This window comes from Odontesthes bonariensis, chromosome 15, assembly GCF_027942865.1.
Source record: "Odontesthes bonariensis isolate fOdoBon6 chromosome 15, fOdoBon6.hap1, whole genome shotgun sequence".
NCBI classification, from domain to species: Eukaryota; Metazoa; Chordata; class Actinopteri; order Atheriniformes; family Atherinopsidae; genus Odontesthes; species Odontesthes bonariensis.
This window is the reverse complement of record NC_134520.1, coordinates 11,735,132-11,756,980: the sequence shown is the minus strand read 5'-3', so window position 1 is coordinate 11,756,980 and position 21,849 is coordinate 11,735,132. Positions and strand designations below refer to the sequence as shown.

The 21,849-nt window shown below is 42.9% G+C and overlaps 2 protein-coding genes across 4 annotated transcripts; one reads left to right on the top strand and one right to left on the bottom strand.

The window, feature by feature from the left end:
* Positions 1-957: 957 nt before the first annotated feature.
* c15h19orf44 (chromosome 15 C19orf44 homolog) lies at positions 958-13,726 on the top strand. Of its 2 annotated transcripts, none has more exons than XM_075484987.1 (10): positions 958-1,540; positions 6,392-6,562; positions 6,687-6,811; positions 7,013-7,526; positions 8,117-8,480; positions 10,511-10,590; positions 11,615-11,978; positions 12,079-12,159; positions 12,871-13,037; positions 13,204-13,726. In XM_075484987.1, the coding sequence occupies exons 1-10, from the start codon at positions 1,421-1,423 to the stop codon at positions 13,291-13,293; spliced, it is 2,076 nt and encodes a 691-aa protein (XP_075341102.1). In that variant the 5' UTR covers positions 958-1,420; the 3' UTR covers positions 13,294-13,726. The 2 variants fall into 2 exon arrangements, with proteins under 2 accessions (XP_075341102.1, XP_075341101.1); XM_075484986.1 differs by having other exon boundaries at positions 11,552-11,978.
* On the bottom strand, positions 13,706-21,770 carry akr1a1b (aldo-keto reductase family 1, member A1b (aldehyde reductase)). Of its 2 annotated transcripts, none has more exons than XM_075484989.1 (9): positions 21,617-21,770; positions 19,529-19,671; positions 18,607-18,726; positions 16,355-16,506; positions 15,843-16,038; positions 15,565-15,764; positions 15,266-15,338; positions 15,039-15,125; positions 13,706-13,977 (listed from the first exon to the last, which is right to left on the bottom strand). In XM_075484989.1, the coding sequence occupies exons 2-9, from the start codon at positions 19,607-19,609 to the stop codon at positions 13,912-13,914; spliced, it is 975 nt and encodes a 324-aa protein (XP_075341104.1). In that variant the 5' UTR covers positions 19,610-19,671; positions 21,617-21,770; the 3' UTR covers positions 13,706-13,911. The 2 variants fall into 2 exon arrangements, with proteins under 2 accessions (XP_075341104.1, XP_075341105.1); XM_075484990.1 differs by lacking the exon at positions 21,617-21,770 and adding an exon at positions 21,025-21,098.
* Positions 21,771-21,849: the final 79 nt, after the last annotated feature.

Sequence of the window (21,849 nt, the reverse complement as noted above, 5' to 3'; positions counted from 1 at the left end):
GACTAAGGCCTGCGAATATTGTCATTGCCTCAGACTCAACGTCAGCATTGTACAACAGCATCAAAAATGTACTATCAAAATCAAGACTGGATGTTGTGATAGACATAGCTCAACTGGCAAGCAGCCTGCAGAGGTCAGGAACCAGTGTAACAATTTTGTGGATGCCAGCGCACATTGGTGTTACAGGGAACGAGCTGGCAGACCAGCATGCCAAGAAAGCTGCAGACCAACCAAATATAGATATGGACATTAACTACAGTAAAGCAGAACTGAAGAGTATCATCAAAAACAAAACAAGGCAAAAGTGGCAGCAAATGTGGGAAAATGAACAAACTGGTAGACACCTGTATAACATTCACAAAACAGTGGGACTGGGCAGAATTACACACAGAAGTACGCAGGAAGAAGACATAGTTTCAAGGATGAGGGTGGGCCACAGATGTCTGAATTGTACATTGTTTTTATTGAAGAAACATGCTGATGGGAAATGCAGAGACTGTGACACTCTAGAAACCCCTGAACATGCCATAGAATCCTGTGCTAAATATCAGCATGAAAGACAGGAGCTAGTCAGATGCCTTGAAGGAGAGAAAGTACCCCTAAAGCTAAGTGACATACTCCTAAGGCAGACAGGAGAGCCATGTTTTATTCACCTGTTTAATTTCATAAGGGACACTGGTCTCCTGTGGAGACTATAGTCCGCAGAACCCGTTGTGTTTTTTTTGTTTGTTTGTTTGTTTTGTTTTATTTATTTATTTATTTATATGTTTATTTTTATTTTTTTGGACTAGAGTAGAGTTACTAATCCAGACCCACACTCCATTTCAGAAGGTGGCGGTAATGCACACCAATCAGTTGCTTGCCAACCGCCATTAAACAGAAAGAAGAAGAAGAAGAAGAAGAAGAAGAAGAAGAAGAAGAAGAAGAAGAAGAAGAAGAAGAAGAAGAAGAAAGAAGAAAGGAAAAAAAAGACGTCACTGGAACTTCTACTGTGCTTCTACTGTAGGAAGTGCGCTGTAACTGTAGATGGCGCTAACGCACTGGTGCAGCTTTTCATGTACCACAAGGAAGAAGACGAGAAAGTATTCTTCCATGGAAACCAGGACGCTGGAGTGCTCTCTGACTATATGGGAAACAGTTTATACACACACACATATATATATGTAGAAACTGTTTACAATTTGATGTTGACAGTGAATAGTGATTTTTAGAAAACGATGAGGGATATAAAAGTGGCGTCATACGGAGATATCTAGCTAATGTGGTTTTAGCTATTAGCTGGCTGACTGTAGTGTCTCTTACGAAGGACGAAACCTTGATAAACGGGGCAATATATTGTAAAATATTGTATTTGTAAACAGGCAACATTACATAACAATGACTGACAGTGCCTGCTAGACTAGGAGATGATAGCGGAAAGATGTGGAAACGAGGCGCTCGGAGCTCCGCTTTGGACCGAGCTCAGGCTCTACTGTCGGCCAAGAAGAGCAGCAAAGGAGACGCTCAAGGCTCCACCCGGGACGCTTCAGCCAAAACACAGGTAAATCCACTGTGTTCCATCTGTCTGGGACTTTTTAAAGAAGCTTGGTGTCAATTCTAGAGTTCATTAAGATATAATAGTAAAAGAAAATATTCAGTGGCAATAATGCAGTTTAAGAGTGATTGAAAGTGGAAGTTTTTGGTGCAATATGGTATGGAAGCAAATCATTATCAGTTACCACCATCCCCTAAACGCATTAGTATAACCATCTCTTTTTCTTTTACAACTTTAAACATTTGAATTAGTCGCATGATGCAGTTGGTAGAAGTTTGGACACATGTAGGACACATGTTATGCCGTATTTTCACAAGCTGACAATTTTTTTATTTCTTCTAACAGTCAATTTGAGCTCATATACACTACATTGTCAAAAGTATTCATTCACCCATCCAAATAATTAAATTCAGGTGCTCCAATCACTTCCATGGCCACAGGTGTATAAATTCAAGCACCTAGGCATGCAGACTGCTTCTACAAACATCTGTGAAAGAATGGCTCGCTCTCAGGAGCTCAGTGAATTCCAGCGTGGTACCCTGATGGGATGCCACCTGAGCAACAGGTCCAGTCATGAAATTTCCTAAATATTCCACAGTCAGCTGTCAGTGATGTTATAACAGAGTGGAAGAGATTGGGAACGACAGCAGCTCAGCCATGACGTGGTCGGCCACGTAAAATGACAGAGCGGGGTCAGTGGATGCTGAGGCTCATAGTGCTCAGAGGTCACCAACTTTCTGCAGAGTCAATCAATACTTCAGTCGAGCTTCATGGAATGGGTTTCCATGGCTACTGCATCCAAGCCACACATCACCAAGTGCAATGCAAAGCGTTGGATGCAGTGGTGTAAAGCACGTCGCCACTGGATTCTAGAGCAGTGGAGAAACGTTCTCTGGAGGGACCAATCACGCTTCTCCATCTGGCAATCTGATGGAGTAGTCTGGGTTTGGTGGTTGCCAGGGGAACGGTACTTGTCTGACTGCATTGTGCATTGTGCCAAGTGTAAAGTTTGGTGGAGGGGGAATTATGGTGTGGGGTTGTTCTTCAGGAGCTGGGCTTGGCCCCTTAGTTCCAGTGAAAGGAACTCTGAATGATGCAGCATACCAAGAGATTTTGGACACTTTCATGCTCCCAACTTTGTGGAAACAGTTTGGGGACGGCCCCTTCCTGTTCCAACATGACTGCGCACCAAGAACTTGACTGACCTGCACAGAGTCCTGACCTCAACCCAATAGAACACCTTTGGGCTGAATCAGAGCGGAAACTGAGAGCCAGGCCTTCTGTCCAACATCAGTGTCTGACCTCACAAATGCACTTCTGGAAGAATGATCAAAAAAATCCCATAAACACTCCTAAACCTTGTGGAAAGCTTGGCCAGATGAGTTGAAGCTGTTATAGCTGCAAATGGTGGGCCGACGTCATATTAAACCCTATGGATTAAGAATGGGATGTCACTGAAGCTCATATGTGTGTAAAGGCAGATTAGCCAATACTTTTGTCAGTATGGTGTATGTTCTTACACTGACACTGGGATGGTGATAAAGGAGGAGAAAAAAGATCAAATATAAGAATAGATAACTGTTTTGATTTCACCTCTCTTCTCCTTCAGTTGGTCCTTTTCCGTTCTGGCCAATCAACAACTGTTGGGATAAATTTGACTTGGCGCCCTAACTCGCCATCTATCGATGGGTTCTTGTACACAAACATGTATCAGGGGGTGGTACATTTTCATTGCTCATACATATACTTGAATCATATCATAAATCACTCATAAAACACCATTTAATGGTTCAGAGTAGTATTATAGACTTGTGGAAATTTTGAACTGACAATATTTCTGAATAATAGTATCAGATTTTTGCTCTTCTTATCTGACAAAACAAAATCCGCAGCATGGTTCCAACGTCAGTTTCGCTTGGCTCAATGTGTAATAACATTCATGACAAGTTACACCTTACAACCGGCAAGATTTAACCGAAATTACACCAGCTCTACAAGACACCTCATAACTATCATTGTCAGGATCTCAATTTCTCAGCACATTTTATTCAGGATTCCTTTATTTCCACTCCACAAAGTACAGCATGTTTGTAAAGCGGTCCACGGTGACAGATTTACTGATAAAAACGCAGCTGTCCAAGCTAACCATGTGATCAGTCCCGGCCACTGTCTCAAACTGAGTGAGGAGTTGCACAGCCAGGCACACATCACGGAGAATGTCAGATTGTTTTACAGAAAACCAGAAATCCTCCCGCTGAAATGCACGTTCTTTGTGTAGTTTTAAGTGTTGAGCATTTCGGTACACTAAGTGAACACCGTGGGGACTTTGCCGGCCTTGGGACTTGCAGGGCCTCAGCTCGCTCTTTCACGGACCTGGATCCACAACCTTCTCCTTCCATTAGCAATGAGCTGTGATCCCTTCGAATTCTGAACAATTACATCCATCTTTTAGACAACTGGTAAAGTTTACCGACGTGGTAACTGGGTTGAGTGGTGTTTTCTACCCCCTTGTTGCGCTCACACCTCAGCGATGACATTGCCCAGAGACCCATTTCTATCTGGGCTTGTCCTATTGGAAGGACCAGCACTGCTACTGACCCCTCTTTTAGGCACAATCTCACCAAACACAGCCCAGGTTGTTAAAACACATCCCAGAACAGGATGGCAGCTATAAGCCCGTTCTTTTTTTTTTTTTTCAGTTAAGTAAGCTATTGAACTGATGATGAGATTTGAACTTGAATGAACTTAGGCAGACAGAATGAGAAAAGGACGCTGAAACCCTGTAAATGTATGTAAGTCTACTTTGTCAATCTGAACGAGTCACTGGATGACACATGCTCAGGTATAAGTTGCCTAAAAAACAAATGCACGTGATGTGTTTTTCAGACTTTTTGAGTTGAGACACTCAAATTTATGTTTGCTACGCTTCTGCTCCACAGAAAATAGTCCTCTTTTTGATGTACAGATGAATAACAGGAATGACATCAAAACATCCATAGTGCCTATATAAATTGAGTGAAAAGTACAATATTCAGGCATGCAAACTTGCCACCTTTCGGCGAAATTCGCCGTTTTGAAATCAAAATGGGTCATTCTTCTGAATCGCGTAGATCCGAGGAGAAAAAAAAATGGGGGGGGGGGGGGGGGGGGGGGGGGTGAGCATGTCAACTAGCGAGTGGAACTGTGAACCTCAAAACTACACTAGACCTATCACCGCCGCTCTCTTCTCGTGACAACAAATGACTGACAAGAGTGGCGTGTGAGAGAAGCACTATCACCAATCAGAAGTGAGGAGGGCGAACCCCTATTTCCCCCCCCCCCCCGGACCCCAATTCCCCCCCCCCAATTCCCCCGGACCCCACACGGTGGAAATTGCGACAAGGACAGGTAGGGATTAATGTTCACAGTTAACTTCTGAAGCTAAAATGCTACAATTTGACTGATGTCCTGAAATAGTCTTCATAACGAATTGTGTCGTTAGATCAATTAATGTGCTTTTAATAGTGTCTTTAATACAAGTGTCAGCTAAATGTCTTGATAACAGACTTGAAATAGTCTACAATTCCTCGATATTTCACCGCCTCACAGAACGCTGTTTGTGTTAGTGCTACTCGAGGTAACTGTAGAGTGGCTAACTAGCGCCTCCAACACAAGTTCAGGGCTTTGCTAATACTTTTAGCCAATGTCAATGGAGACCTTAATTGTCGCCGGACTTGGCTTTTTAACGAGGTATGCCCCTTCATAATACCCTCCGATAATCACGGAAAGGGAACATTTTGCCCATTTGAGGAGGTCGTTTCATTCGTCGTGAGTTTATCAATGCAGAGTCCGGAGAGCTCTGCCACAGGTCGTATTTGAGAGTGCGACCCCCATCCCCTCGCTGTTCGCCCAAACCCCCGTTGATGATGACAGCCTACAGGTGCACTCGTGTTCATCCAGTATGATGCACCATCAATCGAAGTTAAAAGGGGCACAATGTAGGATTACGTAGTGCTCGTGGCATGCATGTCTCAAAATTTACAGTGTCATGAAAAAATGCCGTTTAACTAAGCTTGCCGCGAGAATGTTTTTCATGTTAGAGTGCCAGCTGTCGATACAAATTTGTCTCTGGCGGTACGTCAAGTGAATTGCTGATATAAGTTTTTCCCGTGGAGCTCGTTTGGCTCGGCATGCCAAACGTTCACTTTCATGGTTTAATGACAGCGGACCGCGAAAGTGGTCGGGAGAGTTATCGTTCAGGCTATTACTAAGCATAGGCTGTCTTGGGGCAGTAATTAATTAAACTTTTAATCCTACATACTTGTAGTATCCATTTAAGGACCATGGGACTAACTTTTTCGTTAAATTTAATGTAATTAAATGTATGATACTACAGTTAAATGCTTTTGAAGACCTGTGATGTTATATATCAAACACATAATAGTACAGTAAATGCAATTGATAGGCCTACTGTACCTATAAATTCATCTTTATGCTGCACAGCTGTTCTCTACTTAATGCAAATGGGACATATTGTATATTTTATAATATATATTTTGTATAATTTACAACTTAATGCGTCTCATGTTTCCGCTTTTCCGCGCGTGCCGTGTGTCCGTGTACCCTTGTCACCTTTTTCACCCCTGATCAGTTTGCATGCCTGAATATTGCAAGTATTTCAGTATTTCAGATCTCAAGGACAAATAGAGAATGGAAGAAGAATTATGAAGCAGCTCAAAGCCAAAATACACAAGTTGTGTGAATTGAATAATATCTTATTATTTCCTATTCAAAGTGTTAAAACTCATAAGAGTTCAGTGTGCAGGATTTAAGTAAATATATAGACATATACTCATATTTGAAACTGATTCTTTGTAGGGTTCCTTGGATGGGTCTTTCAAAACCAGATCTGCTCCCCCGAATACACACACTTTGCTGTCTGACCTGAGTGAGCTGTCCTCTGACAGAACCACCTCTGAGAAAGGAGCAGATACTGACAGATGTGGTGATGCTGGAAAAACATACAGAGAAGAGATGGATTCAAATCAGGTAAACAATTCACAGCACTTTATCAGTTGTACCTAACGGATGTGTTCACATTACTACGTTGGGACATTTAGTATCCCTGTGAGTGGAGTTCAACACCAGACTTTGATTCGATCTCTTCGGTTAGGATCTCATCAGACCTCAGAGCTCACTGGGAGGGGGAAGCAGGTTCTTGAAGAAAGCCCCACCACCAGCAAACAGCAGCCAGTCGCCCGTCAGCGGGAACCAAAAACACCAGGTGCTGGAGCCGAGGTATGTTACTGCTGATGTAGACCAAACCGCTACGGGCTTTCAGAGATGACACACTTCTCAGAGCCCAGGGCCCTGTCCTGGAGTTTTACAGATGATGATGTGGATCTGTACCTACATTTTCTGCCTTTTTCCTTTAAGCTTTATGGGAGCTGCTTAAACTTTGTTTTTTTTTAATGCATGTCTTTGAATCTCTTTGGTCAGATATGTGTCCTCTCAGCATGGCTCTCAAACTGCAGGCTTGAGTAGGCTGGCTGAAATTGAGCGCCATGTCCGTAGCCGTAAGCAGGTCCTGGAGCAGGCAAAGCAGGGGCCCAAAGCTTCCCTCAGCGGGAGCTCAGACTGCGTAACCTCACCATCACCAGCCGCCCAGTCCATGGAGGCCTCCGTGCAGCTCTCAGCACTGTCCAACAGTGAGCAGAGACAGAGTGAGAAGCGTTTCCTCAAGAAGAAAGCAGCGTTAGTGGCTGAGTGCGCAAACACCGCTTCTGCTGTGGCCCCAAACGTTGCAGCTGTGAGAGTACGGTCCAGTTCCAAAGCTGGCAACCTACTGGAACCGTCAGAGCCTTTGGAGATGAAGTCAGTGAAAGTAATGGGTGGTGTGAACCTGGAAAGTGATGAAGAAGACATGAGAAAACTGCTGGGAGATTCCATGGATTCATCAGACCATAGTTTCTTAGAACCAGGGAGACCTTCCTCCTCCAAAAGAGCAGACAAGGTACAGCCTACTTCAGCTTTGTGCACCTGAATGCCGTTTATTTACAGCATAAACTAACATTCAAGAGTGTGGTTCAATGGTTTAGAAATAATTGAAGCTACTGGCACCAATTGTCAAAGTTTGACTGTCACAGTTTTACATTCTGACAATATTTATTCGAGTTGATCATTTTGAATGTGTGTTTGAATTGTTAATTAATCCAAGTGAAGAAGGAGATCCCACTAACTCGAAGGAGACAATTAGTTATACATGCAACCAGGTGGTGGTGCAAAGAGCACTAATCCACAGTGACTGTACGTTTCTTACAGTTTTCTGTTCATAATCAAAGTTTCTTACAGGACATTGAATGAATCATCTTTTGTAGTTAATTACGTGTGGGCTTTTTATCTGTGACAGATGCCAAAGCCCATTCACACAGTGGCTGTTAATCATTCCAAACACATATTCATGAAAGCCACAAGAACGGTTTTCTGTAACCTCCTTTCTTCAGTGTTTAGACAAAGGGAAAACTGTAAGGAAACTTGTAGTCTGGTGGTAGACAGATGCAGTTTGATCAGTTAAAAGCACAGCTGTCCTTTCCATTCATACAGATGCTCAAAGGTTGCACTCCGAGGGTCCACTCCACTGCCCCTGCCCCTGCCGTCCATCCTCCATCACCTTCCCGCTCCGCACCACCTCGCTCTCCTGCCTCTTCGTCACGCCGCAGCTCTCCTTTTCGATTCACTGGCCAGGCACAGGCCCACTTCAGCCCCTCCGTGCTCTCTCCGTCACCCTCTCCCCCCCGTGTCTCACCTTCTCTTCCAGTGAGGCTGGGCTCTTCTCACGAGGCAGAACGTCCACCCCATTCCCGCTCATCCTCGTCAGGAAGGGGTGAAGTGCTTTCTCTGGAGGAGCTCTTTGTTGGGCCGCCTTCTGAAGAATCCTGCAGTGAGAGGATTTCAGTTTCCTCAGACGGTGAGAGCTGCTCGTCAGGGCCATAAAATAAAGTTAGTTTGCTAAGATTAGTTATCACATGGGCTTAGTAGCATTGTTCCTGTGCTGGTGTCCTAATGGCGGAGTTATTACTTCTTAAACTCCATTAATTATCTTCATGTTTTTTATGCCTTATTACATGCATCCAAGATGGCCCACGAGGTACACAAGTCATGGATTTGTTTGGCATCATAAGCACCTAACAAGCTTGTTTTTTTTTTTTTGTACTCATTTTTTATTGATTTTCACAAGCAAATATCAACACAATAGACAAGAGTACAGCTATTGAACTTACCCTCCCTCCCCCCACCCCTCTACATGGGAGTCAAATAACACCTACAACAGTTCACAAACAGTTACACAGACAATTTTGTTAGATTTTCTTCAGTAACAAGTCTTTAACTCTGGTAATTCCATTGGACCAAGTTTGCATCGTCCTTGGTTTGGCACCGTTTGTCCTTGCAGAAGAAAGTTCAAGATAAAGAATGTCCAAAAACATATGCAGCCAGTGTTCCAGCGATAAATTGTGGGGAGGTAGCCAAACGTGTACAATCATTTTTTTGGCTGCGGTCAGACCAGCAAGCCAGAGTTTTCTAGACCTTTCACTCGTACAAATTTGAGAGTCATCATCCAGAAGGTGTAGAGCAGGGTCCATGGGCAGTTTAAAGTCACATATATCTGACAGAGTCCGTACAACAATTTTCCAAAAAATTATAAATCTTAGGGCAGTCCCACATAATATGCATGAAAGTCCCTACTGTATTTTGGGAGCAAAACATACAGAATGGGTGTGGTGTCTGTCCCATTAAGTGTCTAATTCTGGGCTTAAGGTATTCTCTGTGAGCTATCTTCATATGAATAAATTGGCGATTAGGGTTATGTGAGGCACCACAAATGTTCCCCCAGCTCGTCTCCCAACTTATCTCTCTATCCCCGGCTATGGAACGTCCCACTCCACTGTGTTAGGCTTCGGAGACAGAAAAGAGGCAAGCTTAGAGTAAAGGAAGGAGACAACATTCTTGGGAGCCACACGCATCCACTTAAAGGACAAGACCGTTTTTTTGACATTGGGCCCTTGATTTCACATTATAACATGATGTTCTACTCACCCCTGCTTGTTGTTGGTCATTTGGAGCTGTTCCGAAGATATTCGAGAGGCATCTGGCTGCTCTCTTGAGATATTCGGCCATGAAACGGTTTCCTATGGGCAACGTAATACAGGCACAAACTATGCTGTTTATAATTTATTAATTACTGTACACTAGCACTGATAACGTGGAGGTGCGTCGCTTACTTAAAAAAATCCGGGTTACTGTAATTTTGAATTTTTGTCGTAAAGTGGGTGTTACTGACGTCATCATCGTGCTACTGCCACAGACAGCCCACAGACAAACACACACAGACTTTACGACAAAAATTCAAAATTACAGTAACCCGGATTTTTTGAAGTAAGCGACGCACCTCCACGTTATCAGTGCTAGTGTAGAGTAATTAATAAATTATAAACAGCATAGTTTGTGCCGTTTCATGGCCGAATATCTCAAGAGAGCAGCCAGACGCCTCTCGAATATCTTCGGAACAGCTCCAAATGTCCAACAACAAGCAGGGGTGAGTAGAACATCATGTTATAATGTGAAATCAAGGGCCCAATGTCAAAAAAACGGTCTTGTCCTTTAACTATGGGATGCTCTGTCAACCCTGGGCCCCAAGTCACAATATGCGTTTTAAGAGCTGACCTAAGTCTAAAGTAAAAGAATAATGAATGCCTGGGAATATCATAACGTGAAACCAATTCATTGAAACTGAGTAGAGAGTTTTATCCATTTAAATCTTCAAATACCCATATACCTTTTCCTGTCCACACGTTCTGAAAGAACTAACAAGCTTGTTTTAAGTGTAGAGACACTATTTGTGTGCTGTGGGGTCCAACATGCATATACTTTGCACATTTATCAGATGTCTGAACCTGAAGCTTGATTCCTGGTTTCTTTGGTGGTGTCCTTATTCTCCAGACTTCCAGATTAACGTGATGTCTCTGGATGAGCCTGCACCTGCATCCGTAGGGTTTACTTCAGAAACACAAGGAAAACAGGTAGGAAATGACGTAAGATCAGTCAAGACAAGCTCGAACAAAATGTTGTTATTAACACATCATCACTACGTTTTATGCCCATCATCACCCTTTGGACCCTGAAAAGTCTTTAGAAACACTACCGAGGTGAAAGATAACTACAGCCTCCGGTTACAGTGCTGTCATGTGCACACGGTAGCTGGCCTCTTGGTTTGCTACATCAGATCGTTATCTACTTGGTTTGATGTCAGATCTCCCCGCTGTTGACATGGCAACGGACGACACTAGCAAGATAGTGCTACTGCTAACGTTGTTAACAGAACCTTTATAAGCTACCTGCTGACTATATTAAAGAACAGAAGTATCAGCATGAACCACTGCTCCATTTAGCAACGCAGAACAGCTGCCACCGTCTCTGGGTTTGGAAGAGGCCACCCGTTGATTAATTAACTCTTAGAATAAGTCATTGTTGCTGCAGAATAATGGGAGAAGTGTATCTTTTGTGCTTTGCCTGCATTTTAAGAGAAGTTGCGTGCACACTGAACTGTTTCACAGATGAGCTCGCATATGATAACTCGTACCTTCAAACTGGAGGATGCACAGAACATTCTGCTTTCAGTAAATACACTGTGGATAGGATTTGAATGGATTGTCACCAGTGCAATTAGACTATTTTAATCAGTACTCTCTCGATGTGTTGGAGCAGCCCATCGGATCCACAGACTGACATCATGCACTGTGATTTGATATGATCGTAACTGAGTAAAGCATGGATTCATCTGCATCTTACATGTACAGATCACAGCTAATATACCAGTGAATCCTACCAGAAGAATAAAACCGTTCTTTTAAATGTCACACTGTAGTTGGGATACTGCTTACTAATTTGTGGGAAAATAGAGCGGCTTCTCTTTTTGTCATGGATACCATGAAATTCTCTGAAGAGACCAATTTCCCGTCTTCGCTGCCTCTTTCTAAACAGAGTGAAATCAAACCCACCAATAATGTTCCTGGACCCCCTAACCTATACCAGTGGCTCCCACAGGAGCAGGAGCAGGAGAAAGAGGCGCTGGACTACCAAAGTGACTTTGAGAGCGATTCCGCTGGCAGCCAGGTTTCAGAGCACCTGGGAGGAGATGAGGAGGAAGAACAGCTGCTGTCAGAGGTCAGAGAGGTTCCGTTCGATTCTGATTATTCCAGAGCTTTTTCGGACCAACCCTCGTGGACCTCAGATTGCAGTCAGAGGTCAAAGTCATTCAGCAAAAGCAGAGACTCCAGATACTCAAGTGAGAGCCAGAGCTCATCTCAGCAGTCGAGGAGGAGGAGGAGGCGTGCTTCAGCTGGAAAGGCTTTAAAAGACACTGGAGTGCAGACCCAGCCGTATCCACTCGCTGAAGCATGGTCAACTGGTTAGTTATAGAGGCCACTGCTTATCACCACCATGTTCCCATACCTTTATGTCAATGATCAGGTTAACTTAACACGCTTCTGGCTCTCATCACCCTCTAGGTATGGCTGCTTTGGACCCTACGATTGGTATGACCTACATGAATACGGCTGCCCATGCTGTCAGTGCAGAGAGATTGGAAGGTAGGGTACTCTCAGAGAACTCATCAGCAGTCAGAATGAACCATCCTTTCCTGAGCTTAAAGGGATAGTTCGCCTCTTTTGACATGAAGCTGTATGACATCCCATATTAGCAATATCATTTATGAACATTGACTTACCCCCCGCTGCGTCCTGTGAGCCGAGTTCCAGCTGAGTTTTGGTGTCCACGAAGGTAGTCCGGCTAGTTGGCTGGGGTTTAAAAAATAAAGCGTTTTGCTTCTCAAAAACAATATGCGTTCAAAAGAGTAATACATTTGCATCACACAATCGTTCTCCAGGAAAAAGTCAGACCTCACAATCGCTTAGCGCTATTTTTGCCTCCCTTGGAATCAATGCGTTCAGCCACCTAGCGATAGCTGCACCTGTTACGGTGTTTACTGCTCGGAAGCAGGGGACTGCTGAGTGCTCGTCTGCACTTCGGTCTGCACAGTTTACATTGGACGCGTGTGTCTGACAAACTTCGCTTCTGTAAAGATATCAATATTTGTTTGGTTAAAGAATTCATGAGAAAAACATTGAAAATGATCAGTTAAACCTGCCTGTTAAACAGCACTGGATCATATATGATGATCTATAGGAAATGCACTGTTTATGCTTTACACTTTTCACAATGAAAATGACTCCCTTTTATTGTTTCTTGATTTCCGTGCTACAGCTGTAGTATTGACCCGTCTCTGCTCTTGCCTCCATCAGCCATCGGCATGTTCAACCCGGCCGTATTTGCTCTCAATGAAATGCTGAAACAGCAGCTCGCCGTGACGAGGCGGTTCATCGACAGCAACCACCACCTCCACTCCTGTCTGGTGCGCAGTTTGGAAGTCCCAAACTACAGATACACCACACTGGAGGATACCATCCAGGTAATGCATCCTCTCACATGACCACGGTGCATGTGGCTGCAATAATCCTAATCAGCGATGACTTGATATTTCAGTCAAATTTGAAACTGCACAACAAATCTTAAACCTTCAAATACTTTATAGTCTTAAAATACAATATTCACACATTTCTTTGTTCTTTTCACAGAAAATCCACAAACGCAGACCTCCCAAACTCACAATGGAGAAAGCCCTTGAAGAGGCGCTGCAGGAAATGAAGGACTACCAGTATGCATGAGAACGCTGCTCCTGCAATAAATGGACTCGACTGAATCAGTCATATTAGAGGAAATATTTTTCTACTCCTGGAAGAATCACTTTAATGCAGTTCTACAACGCTATTCATCCGTTATAAAGTTCTTATAGCATTATTGTAGGTGTGCTTTGCATCACAAATCTATAAAGTTGGGAGAATATTTTCAGATTTAAATGTAAGTAATATTTATATGCACTGAATTAACTGCATGATTTAAAAGAGATGACAGCCTCCATTTTGCTGGTAAGTGTCATCAATCTGTTAAATCATTAGTTTTCCACCTTAAAGCAGTCAAAATGGACTGGTATGAAATGGTTGGAGTCTTTCACCACACTTAGTCTGAGTATTGACATCCATTATACAGTGTATGGTAGTTCAATAAAAAGACTTAAAGGGAAGTAACAAAGTTTTTATTTAAAAACTAACAGGTATGCATACCGGCACAGCAGATTTGCAAGTCTCTTGGACTTTCAACATGATTCCTTTGAATTCTAAGTGCAAAATTTGACAAACTCCAAACTGCAATGGCAGGACTCTGCGGGACGGAAAAGTTGTGTTGATGGTTTTCGAAGGCACAAATTCAGGCTGTAGAGTAAGTTGTCAGTAAGGGTCGTTGAAAGGGTAGTGAGGATGTCCTGCGTCCCTGGGAACAAGCTTTCCTCCCACCTGCAACATATAGAACCAAAGTCAGTGCATCCATGTTTCCCAGCCGTGCCGTCATGTTAACCGGTTCATCAAACTCAGTGTGCTGCTCATCCATTCAACACCCTCTCCAGCCGCTGTCCAATTCAACTACCTGAGAAGGGCTCTTCGGATCTTTCAGGACTAACTAGGGATGTCCCAATCAGGTGTTTTTGCCCCCCCGAGTCCGAGTCATTTGATTTTTAGTGAGTCCTGATCCGATACTTCATTATCACATTTAAAAAAATGAAGAACGGCGAAGAAACAGATCCAGGACGTCCCTGATTTTTTTTATTTGATTCTTTAACACTTGTAAACAGTTCACTTCTGTGAGGTAGCAGGAACAACAAAAGTAATCGAGTAATAAACAAATTCTTCACGTTGTAGTTTAGTGCAACACAGTCTGATATAAAAACCAGCAGCAGCTCAGCTTAAAATACCTGCAGGCATGGAAACAAATAAGCAGATAAAAGTGCCACAGTGTTCTAAAGTAAGGCCAGTAATGTGCTTTTAGGAGCTGCACTCCTAATTCTTACTCTCCTTCTCTGGCTTCACAGAAGGAAATGTACTTGTACCAGCTTCAAGCTGCTGCCGTGTTCTGCTTCGCTTTACGGCAGCAAAGTGACGTCATGCCGCATGTTTCTGTGTGCAGAAACGGTCTGACTGGACCACCACATTACAGGAAATACTAAGCTGTTATTTTCCCCATTTGTTTTGAAATATTATAGTTCTGATAAAAAAAATTAATGAGAATAAATATACATTTATAGATAGGCTATATATCCGATTCCGATCGAGTCTGAAACCACGTGATCGACCCCGATTTCCGATCACGTGATCGGATCGGGACATCCCTGGGACCAACACTGATATTCCGGCTATAACTTCACATTTCTGACACGTTGAGCCAGTAGCTTTAATATCTACTTGTGATTTTACTTTCTGATCTCGATATGGAACATGCAGTTTTCTGGTCAACTGGAAAAGTAAAATCTGAAACTGTTTATGCAGTTTATGACAAACCTGAGAAGAAAAAGCTTACTTACTTCGATCATAGGCACAATGTAGCGCCAGCCTCTATTCAGCGCTGCAATGCTTTTCATTTCTTCTGCTTCAAGGGTAAAGTCAAAGACCTAAGAACAAGAAAGGCTGACTCGACCACTGGCACACCGCTGTTTTATGAATGGAAACTCGACTACACATTTTATAGAATGCACACATCTTCTCTGCCATAATGTATGTGTATATATATATATTAGAAATGTCACTCCACCTGAAAGTTCTCCTTGATGCGGACCTCTGTCACACTCTTAGGAATTGTTACCACTCCTCGTTGTGTTTGCCACCTGTAAACATGGCAGATGTGTGTCGACATGTGAAACTCCTGGAGTTTTTTGTTTAAACTCAGAAGAAAACATTTTAAAATCTGGTCACATATCAATCTAGATTCATTCAGATCCACATTATTTATACATCGCAGGTTTCAAAAGGTTGCTGGCGCAAATTGTTTTGGACAGGAAAAACAACCAAAGAAAAAACCCTGCAGTCATACACAGTTATTTGTTAACTCACCTGAGGAGGATTTGAGCGGGGGACTTTTTATATTTCTCTGCCAGCGAAGCGATAACCGGCTCCTCGAGCAGGATGGGTTCATCCGGATGTTTCCAGGCCCGGTCAGGAGACCCCAGAGGACTGTACGCCGTCATCACCAAACCCCGATCCCGACAGTGGGCCAGCAGCTCTACCTGCGCCAGGTACGGGTGACTCTCTACCTGCCACACACATACACAGAGATACCACTGTCACTTCAGCCTTTTACATCCCTCTTCATGATCAGAGTAATCCTGTACCTGAAGAACAGTTGGTTTAATGCTGGCCACGGACAGGACGTCATCGATCTGCCTGCTGTTGAAGTTGGACAGGCCGATGGCTCGAACCAGACCCTTCTCCACCAGCTTCTCCATTGCAGCCCAGGTCAGCTTGTAGTCAGTGTCATCATACAACAAGGTGCCGTCCTCCTTTTTGGGGAAGGAGGCGTCTCCTCGTCTGGTGAACAGAAAAATGGGAGCAAAGACAATTTACTATTTAAATATTGGCTCTTTTTCAAGTTTAAAGCTGTAAGTGAGGGGAAAAAACTGTCATTATTTTAAACAGAAAGCTAAACTCTTTGTTAAAAGAATTCTAAGAATCACGCACTCTCGTGGTCAAATGATGAGAATAGCCAGTTAATTAGTTGATAAAAACCAAGATAACTGATTACATGCCAATCGCCTTGTTGTCCCGGGAAAACAAAGCTAGTTTTCTCAGGAAAACAAGTTCACTCTCGCTCTGGTTATTAGACCTTGGAGGAGGCTGAGCTCACTGGAAGGCGTGTGGCCAGTGGATGAGGTACAGGTCCAGGTACTCCAGCTTCAGGTCCTTAAGTGTCTTCAGGAGGGCCGGCTCCACGTCATCTGGGTGATGTTGGGTGTTCCACAGCTTGGATGTGATGAACACGTCCTCTCGCCTCAGAGACTAGTGAACCAGACAACATTGTGCAGCTGATATGGATGAATACATTTATCAAGATCATTTGGACTTTCACCCCATTCTTTGGTGTGTTACGTAGCTTTTTGTGTATATTAAATGCCATCAAGTCCAAAAGAGTCAAAACTTTTCTTCCTGGATTTGAGGACGTGATAATAAAACATATTTGCATAATTCCTGCTCAGCTGCTTGTCTGGTACTCTGTCCAACAAAGACTGCACATCCACCTCACCAGTGGCGCCACCACGTGGTGGCTAGGAGTGGCTACAGCCACCATCAGATCACTTGCTGCCACCCCGTTAGCCACCACAAGGGAGCTCATTGGATTTGTGTGGATTAGGGAATGTATTTTAATCCACAACAATTAATAATGTGAAAATGGTGCTATCACAAGAGCAACGACAACAACAATAATAATATCTAATTTAATTAGAATAATAAGAATAAGAAACAGAGCACAGTGGGGTCTTACATAAGTCTTACGCACTTTGGTGCTGGACCTAAAACCTGAAGCAGCTGCGTTGCTATGTTCTCGTGCCCTGCCACCCCCCCCCCCCCCCCTCTTCGGAGCTCTAATTTGGAGTGGAGAAATTTTGCAAAGATGCACATGGAAGCAAGTTCAAGCAACAAGCATTGGTTCAACGAATTCTGAAGAGAATTTTTGTAGGTATGTATGATATACAGTGTTTATACAGCACAAATATTATTGGAAATACTTGAATATACGTGTATACTGAAATGTGTGACTCGTTTGCATGCTCTCTGAAGTTAGCATGCTAAGCGGAAAGTTAGCCAAATAACTTGAATAACCTAAATATATTAAGTTAATATTATTAAAGTGTGACAGCAATAATAAGAAATCAGTGTTTTAATATATGAATATACTGTAAATTCAGTAAATCAATAAATAGGTGGGGTTTTTTTTGGTCGGGTATCTATAATAACTCCTTGAATCTATAATAACTCCTTGATTTAATTGAGCTACATCAACATTTAATTTCCCTCTGGGATAAATAAAGTATTTTTGAATTGAATTGAATTGAATTGTATTGTATGCCACCCCAAGATTTTGCCTTGCCCCCACCAGCCACCCTTAGGATTTATTTCTGCTGGCGCCACTGCACCACACACCTCGCCACCTTGGACCGGTAGCCACTACCAGTACATCATCCATTTTTTTTCTTTGATTAGAAATGACAAAAGAAAGATTTCATATTCCCTTGGTAAGCTAACTTTCTGTTGGGTTACTTCAGTGTTCCTGTCTGTGGGGCAGCGTGTGAACAACATGAGACTCATGGGAGTGGAAGGATAGGGCAGAGAAGAGCGCAGTGGTGCCGTTATCCTGGGATATTTTGATTTAAAAAAAAAACAAAACAAAAAAAACACGTCAGAGATATTTCATGAAGGCTTCAGGAGAAAAAAGGGGGCAGAGATGCCTCCTTTCAGAACAATAACTGGCAGCATGCACCAATGCTCAGAGCAGCATCAGGTTACAGGATGTGCTGTAAGGGAAAATAAGGGCTCCAGGTTGCTGCTCACAGCCGTTCTCAACAGGTGACATCATTGCTCTTTTTCATTACAAAGAAATGTCTTCAACCAACATCTAGTTTTAATGTTACTTCCTTCTTGTCAGTCATTATCTGTTTAAATAAGAGTGACTTGCAGTATATACCGTTTAACCTAACATGAACACTTCTGGGCTGTCAGCAGCTTTGGTTTGAGTCGTTTTGCTCTAGTTTGTTTCCTCGCATGTGACTCACTCGTGTCAACCAGCATTACTGACCCCATCCATCCATCCATCCATTTTCTATACCTGCTCAATCCAACTTAGGGTTGTGGGGGGTGGAGCCCAACCCAGCTGTCATTGGGTAAGAGGCAGGATACACCCTGGACAAGTGGCCAGCCCATCAAAGGGCGCATTACTGACCCCACTGAAGTATAATCAACCTTTTAAACATGTTGTCCTGTGTGTGTGTGTACATTGCAAAGTGCTGCAGCGCGACAGAGACCTCTGCCCTATATCTCTGCATTAGTGGCCATCAGACATTCTTACTTGACTTTCCATACAGCGTGGTGAAGCAGTTTTACCTTCTCAGGTCCAAGTGTCTCCTGCAGGGCTTCCCCAATCTCAGCCTCATTACCATAGATGGTGGCACAGTCGATGTGATGATAACCGGCCCCCAGCGCCCATTTAACTGCCTGCTTCACCTGTGACGGGCCAGCGGTTACAGAGGACAACTGTTAGAACTAAACACCAACTTGAACGGTTACACCTATTTGCAGATATGGAAAAACTAATACTAGAAAACTAATTCAGAGGTCTTAAAAAAAATAGTCAACATATTTTTCAAAAGCTGGTAGCAAATAAATATTACATGACTTTCATGACATCACAGATTTGCCTTTCATTCATACACACACATTAAATAATATCACACAGGTGGACAGATCTTTATCAGTTATGTTTAGAAGCATAATAGTTTTTTTGTCTGCTTGGAGGTAATGAAGCACTATGCTGATTTTATCAGGTTCTAGCAACTAGTTGCCTATAAACATATACAGCAAATAGCTGCATGCGAGCATTTAGCAGCCTCTGAGCTGCATGCTGTGCTCACTGGTTTGGTGCCAAATGTGTTGACTGGAGCGATGTAGATAATGTACAGTGTGTTTTAGAGCCGTTGACTTAACAAAAAATACCTAATGTAGGTGAAAAATGATGAGGCGAAATGGAAAGATTATATTTGCAAAGTGTTAACCGTGTACTGTACACCAAAGGGCTGGGTGAACTACAACATCTAGTCATAATACTGGGAGTTTGTGGCCTAAAGGGGCAACTGTCAGAATGCACAAAGTCATCTGATCTACTGTTGATGGTCATAGTGTTAGTGAAGCTTTCACTGGCAATGTTCCTGAGCCCTTTCCAGAGTTGGATAAAGGGCGAAAAAGAAAAAGATGCTCAGATCATCTCTCCAACAGTTGACGGATAAGAAAGGAAACCTGCGGCCTCTACCTTTCCGGGCTCACTCTTCCATGTTCCCAATCCAAGGAGGGGCATCTTCCGCCCTGTGTTGAGAACTGCAAAGTCATTCATGCCTCTCCAGAGCAGCTTAAAGGAACACGTGGAGAATACTTGGCTTACGTGGATGTTTAAAGCTGCAGGAGCACAAAAAGAAAGAAAAAAAAGATTCATATGAAAAACCCATACAGTTCCAAAAGCTGTGGCAGTGTAATGGAAGAGAAAAAAAAAAAGAATCAAAATCTTCACAGAAAGCACTGCCAGGCCTAACTAAAGGACCAGGAGGCCTGCTGGTGTTGATGGTGGGCTAAGATAAGTGTGAGTAGCTTTACTGAATAAATCCAAGACAGAGTTCATATCTTCTACTCTAAAAGTACAACTTAAAGACGTGTTTGGGTTGACACAGACTCTGATCGGAGGCACAGGTGAGCCATTGAGATATTTCATCAGGAGAAACTGAAACTTTTTAACTCAATAGTCACACTAATACTGCTCTTTCAGAAGCTACTGTACATGTGTAAAAGTGTACTAATGAGCGTTCCAATTTTATTTGATAAAAATCAGCATGTGCACAGTAAGAAAACTGCTCATCTGAAGGCCTTTTCAGGTGTGTCGATGTGTTAAAGATGACTGAAAACCACAGACTAAATGAAAGACCCAATCACCAGAAAGATGCCCAATGGTTTGCAAGCTGGCGCTCTGAAACTTACAGTTTGGAATTTCTAACTGGAAGTGATCCTATCTGGAGCTGGAGAGTGATAGTGATCTGGGATGCTGACTGGACAACAGTATACATCATCAGACAGCCATTATCTCCCTAAATATGGACCTATTTTCAGAAGGACCACCTGAGTACGGATCAGAGGGAGTGAACTCGGCAACTAATGGGAAAAATGTATTGACTTAATATTTCATGAGAAGTTTGGACTTTTGAATGGGGTTCTTGTAGAGAGACACACACACTGACTGGACAAGAAAAAAATATATAACATACTTTAATATTTTGTTGGACCACCTTTAGCTTTGATTACAGCACACATCAGCATGATTCGGCTTTGATAAGCTTATGCAGTGTCACATCATTACTTCCTGTCCATATTAGCATTCATCTTTCACAGAGATCTTGTACTAGATGGAAGAGTCGGGCTTTTCCAGCACATTCCACATAGCCTCAGTGGGAACAGAGGCGATCATTTCATGTGTGAAAATGAAAGTCTCATGCCCCCCCCCCTGAACGGCTCTTTCATATTTCAATGAGATCAATGGATTCAGACATCGCCATCCTAGAATATCAATCTCTACTCCCCATGAGCACAGTTTCATTTAGCTTCAAACTCTAAAAGAATAGCTTCCCCCCCAACAGGACAAACACATTATAGGTGTCATTCAAACATATCAAGTGATTGAATGAAATCCATTTTTCAGTCAGAACAATCATCTCTTTTGCACATTTCAAGTTTATTAATACTTTAAGATGAAAGAACATTTACCAAATCTGTGTCGAAATCCAGCCTGTCAGCTGATTTCCTGGAAAGTCACGCGCACTGCTCCACCTCACACACTAAAGTTAAAACAACTGTCAGCTTATACACCTCAAAATGTAGCAGACTGTCTGCGAATTTATTCAACTAACGCTTCTTCTGTGGAGCAGTTAGCAAGTACATGTTCATTTAGCCTATTCACTTTGGATATTATCAAAACTACGCTAATTACTATATCTATCAAGTGAGCTCAGTTACCGGTTACTACCTTCTGTTTTTCATTTTCAGGGAGAAATAAACGCAGTCGCTGCTGCAGAACTAATAAAAATCTAGCTAGTTAGCTTTAGCTTTTCCTGAATGGAAACCTTCCTTTCGACAGCTTTATCCTGCGAAACTGTTCAGCGTTAATCACCTAAAAATGGCAGGGAAAATGAATTCATCGACTACTCCAACTTCTCCCTCTTCCTCACCGTCACAAAATAAACGAAGTAACGCTCGCTTTAGCGTTTGACATTTGAGTACGTGCACAACTGGTTCAGCTCGCACGTGAAATGACATACGACCCCCAACACACCACTCCCGTTCAGCCAGTCCAACTCACCGGCGAGCTGGGCCACAGTCTGCCACCTCCAACAATGACCCTTTCCCGTTATTGCCTCGTACAAAAGAAGTTTGCAAGACTGCTGCTTTCAGCAAAAATGTTCAAAAACACCACCCAATTTTGGTGACGTTTCCCTTTCCGGGGCTGCGCTATCTTTGTTTCCGGTGAAAGATACCAATTGCCCCACACTGTCTTCCTAAGATTGATCAAATTCATTTTCAAATTAGCCAAGT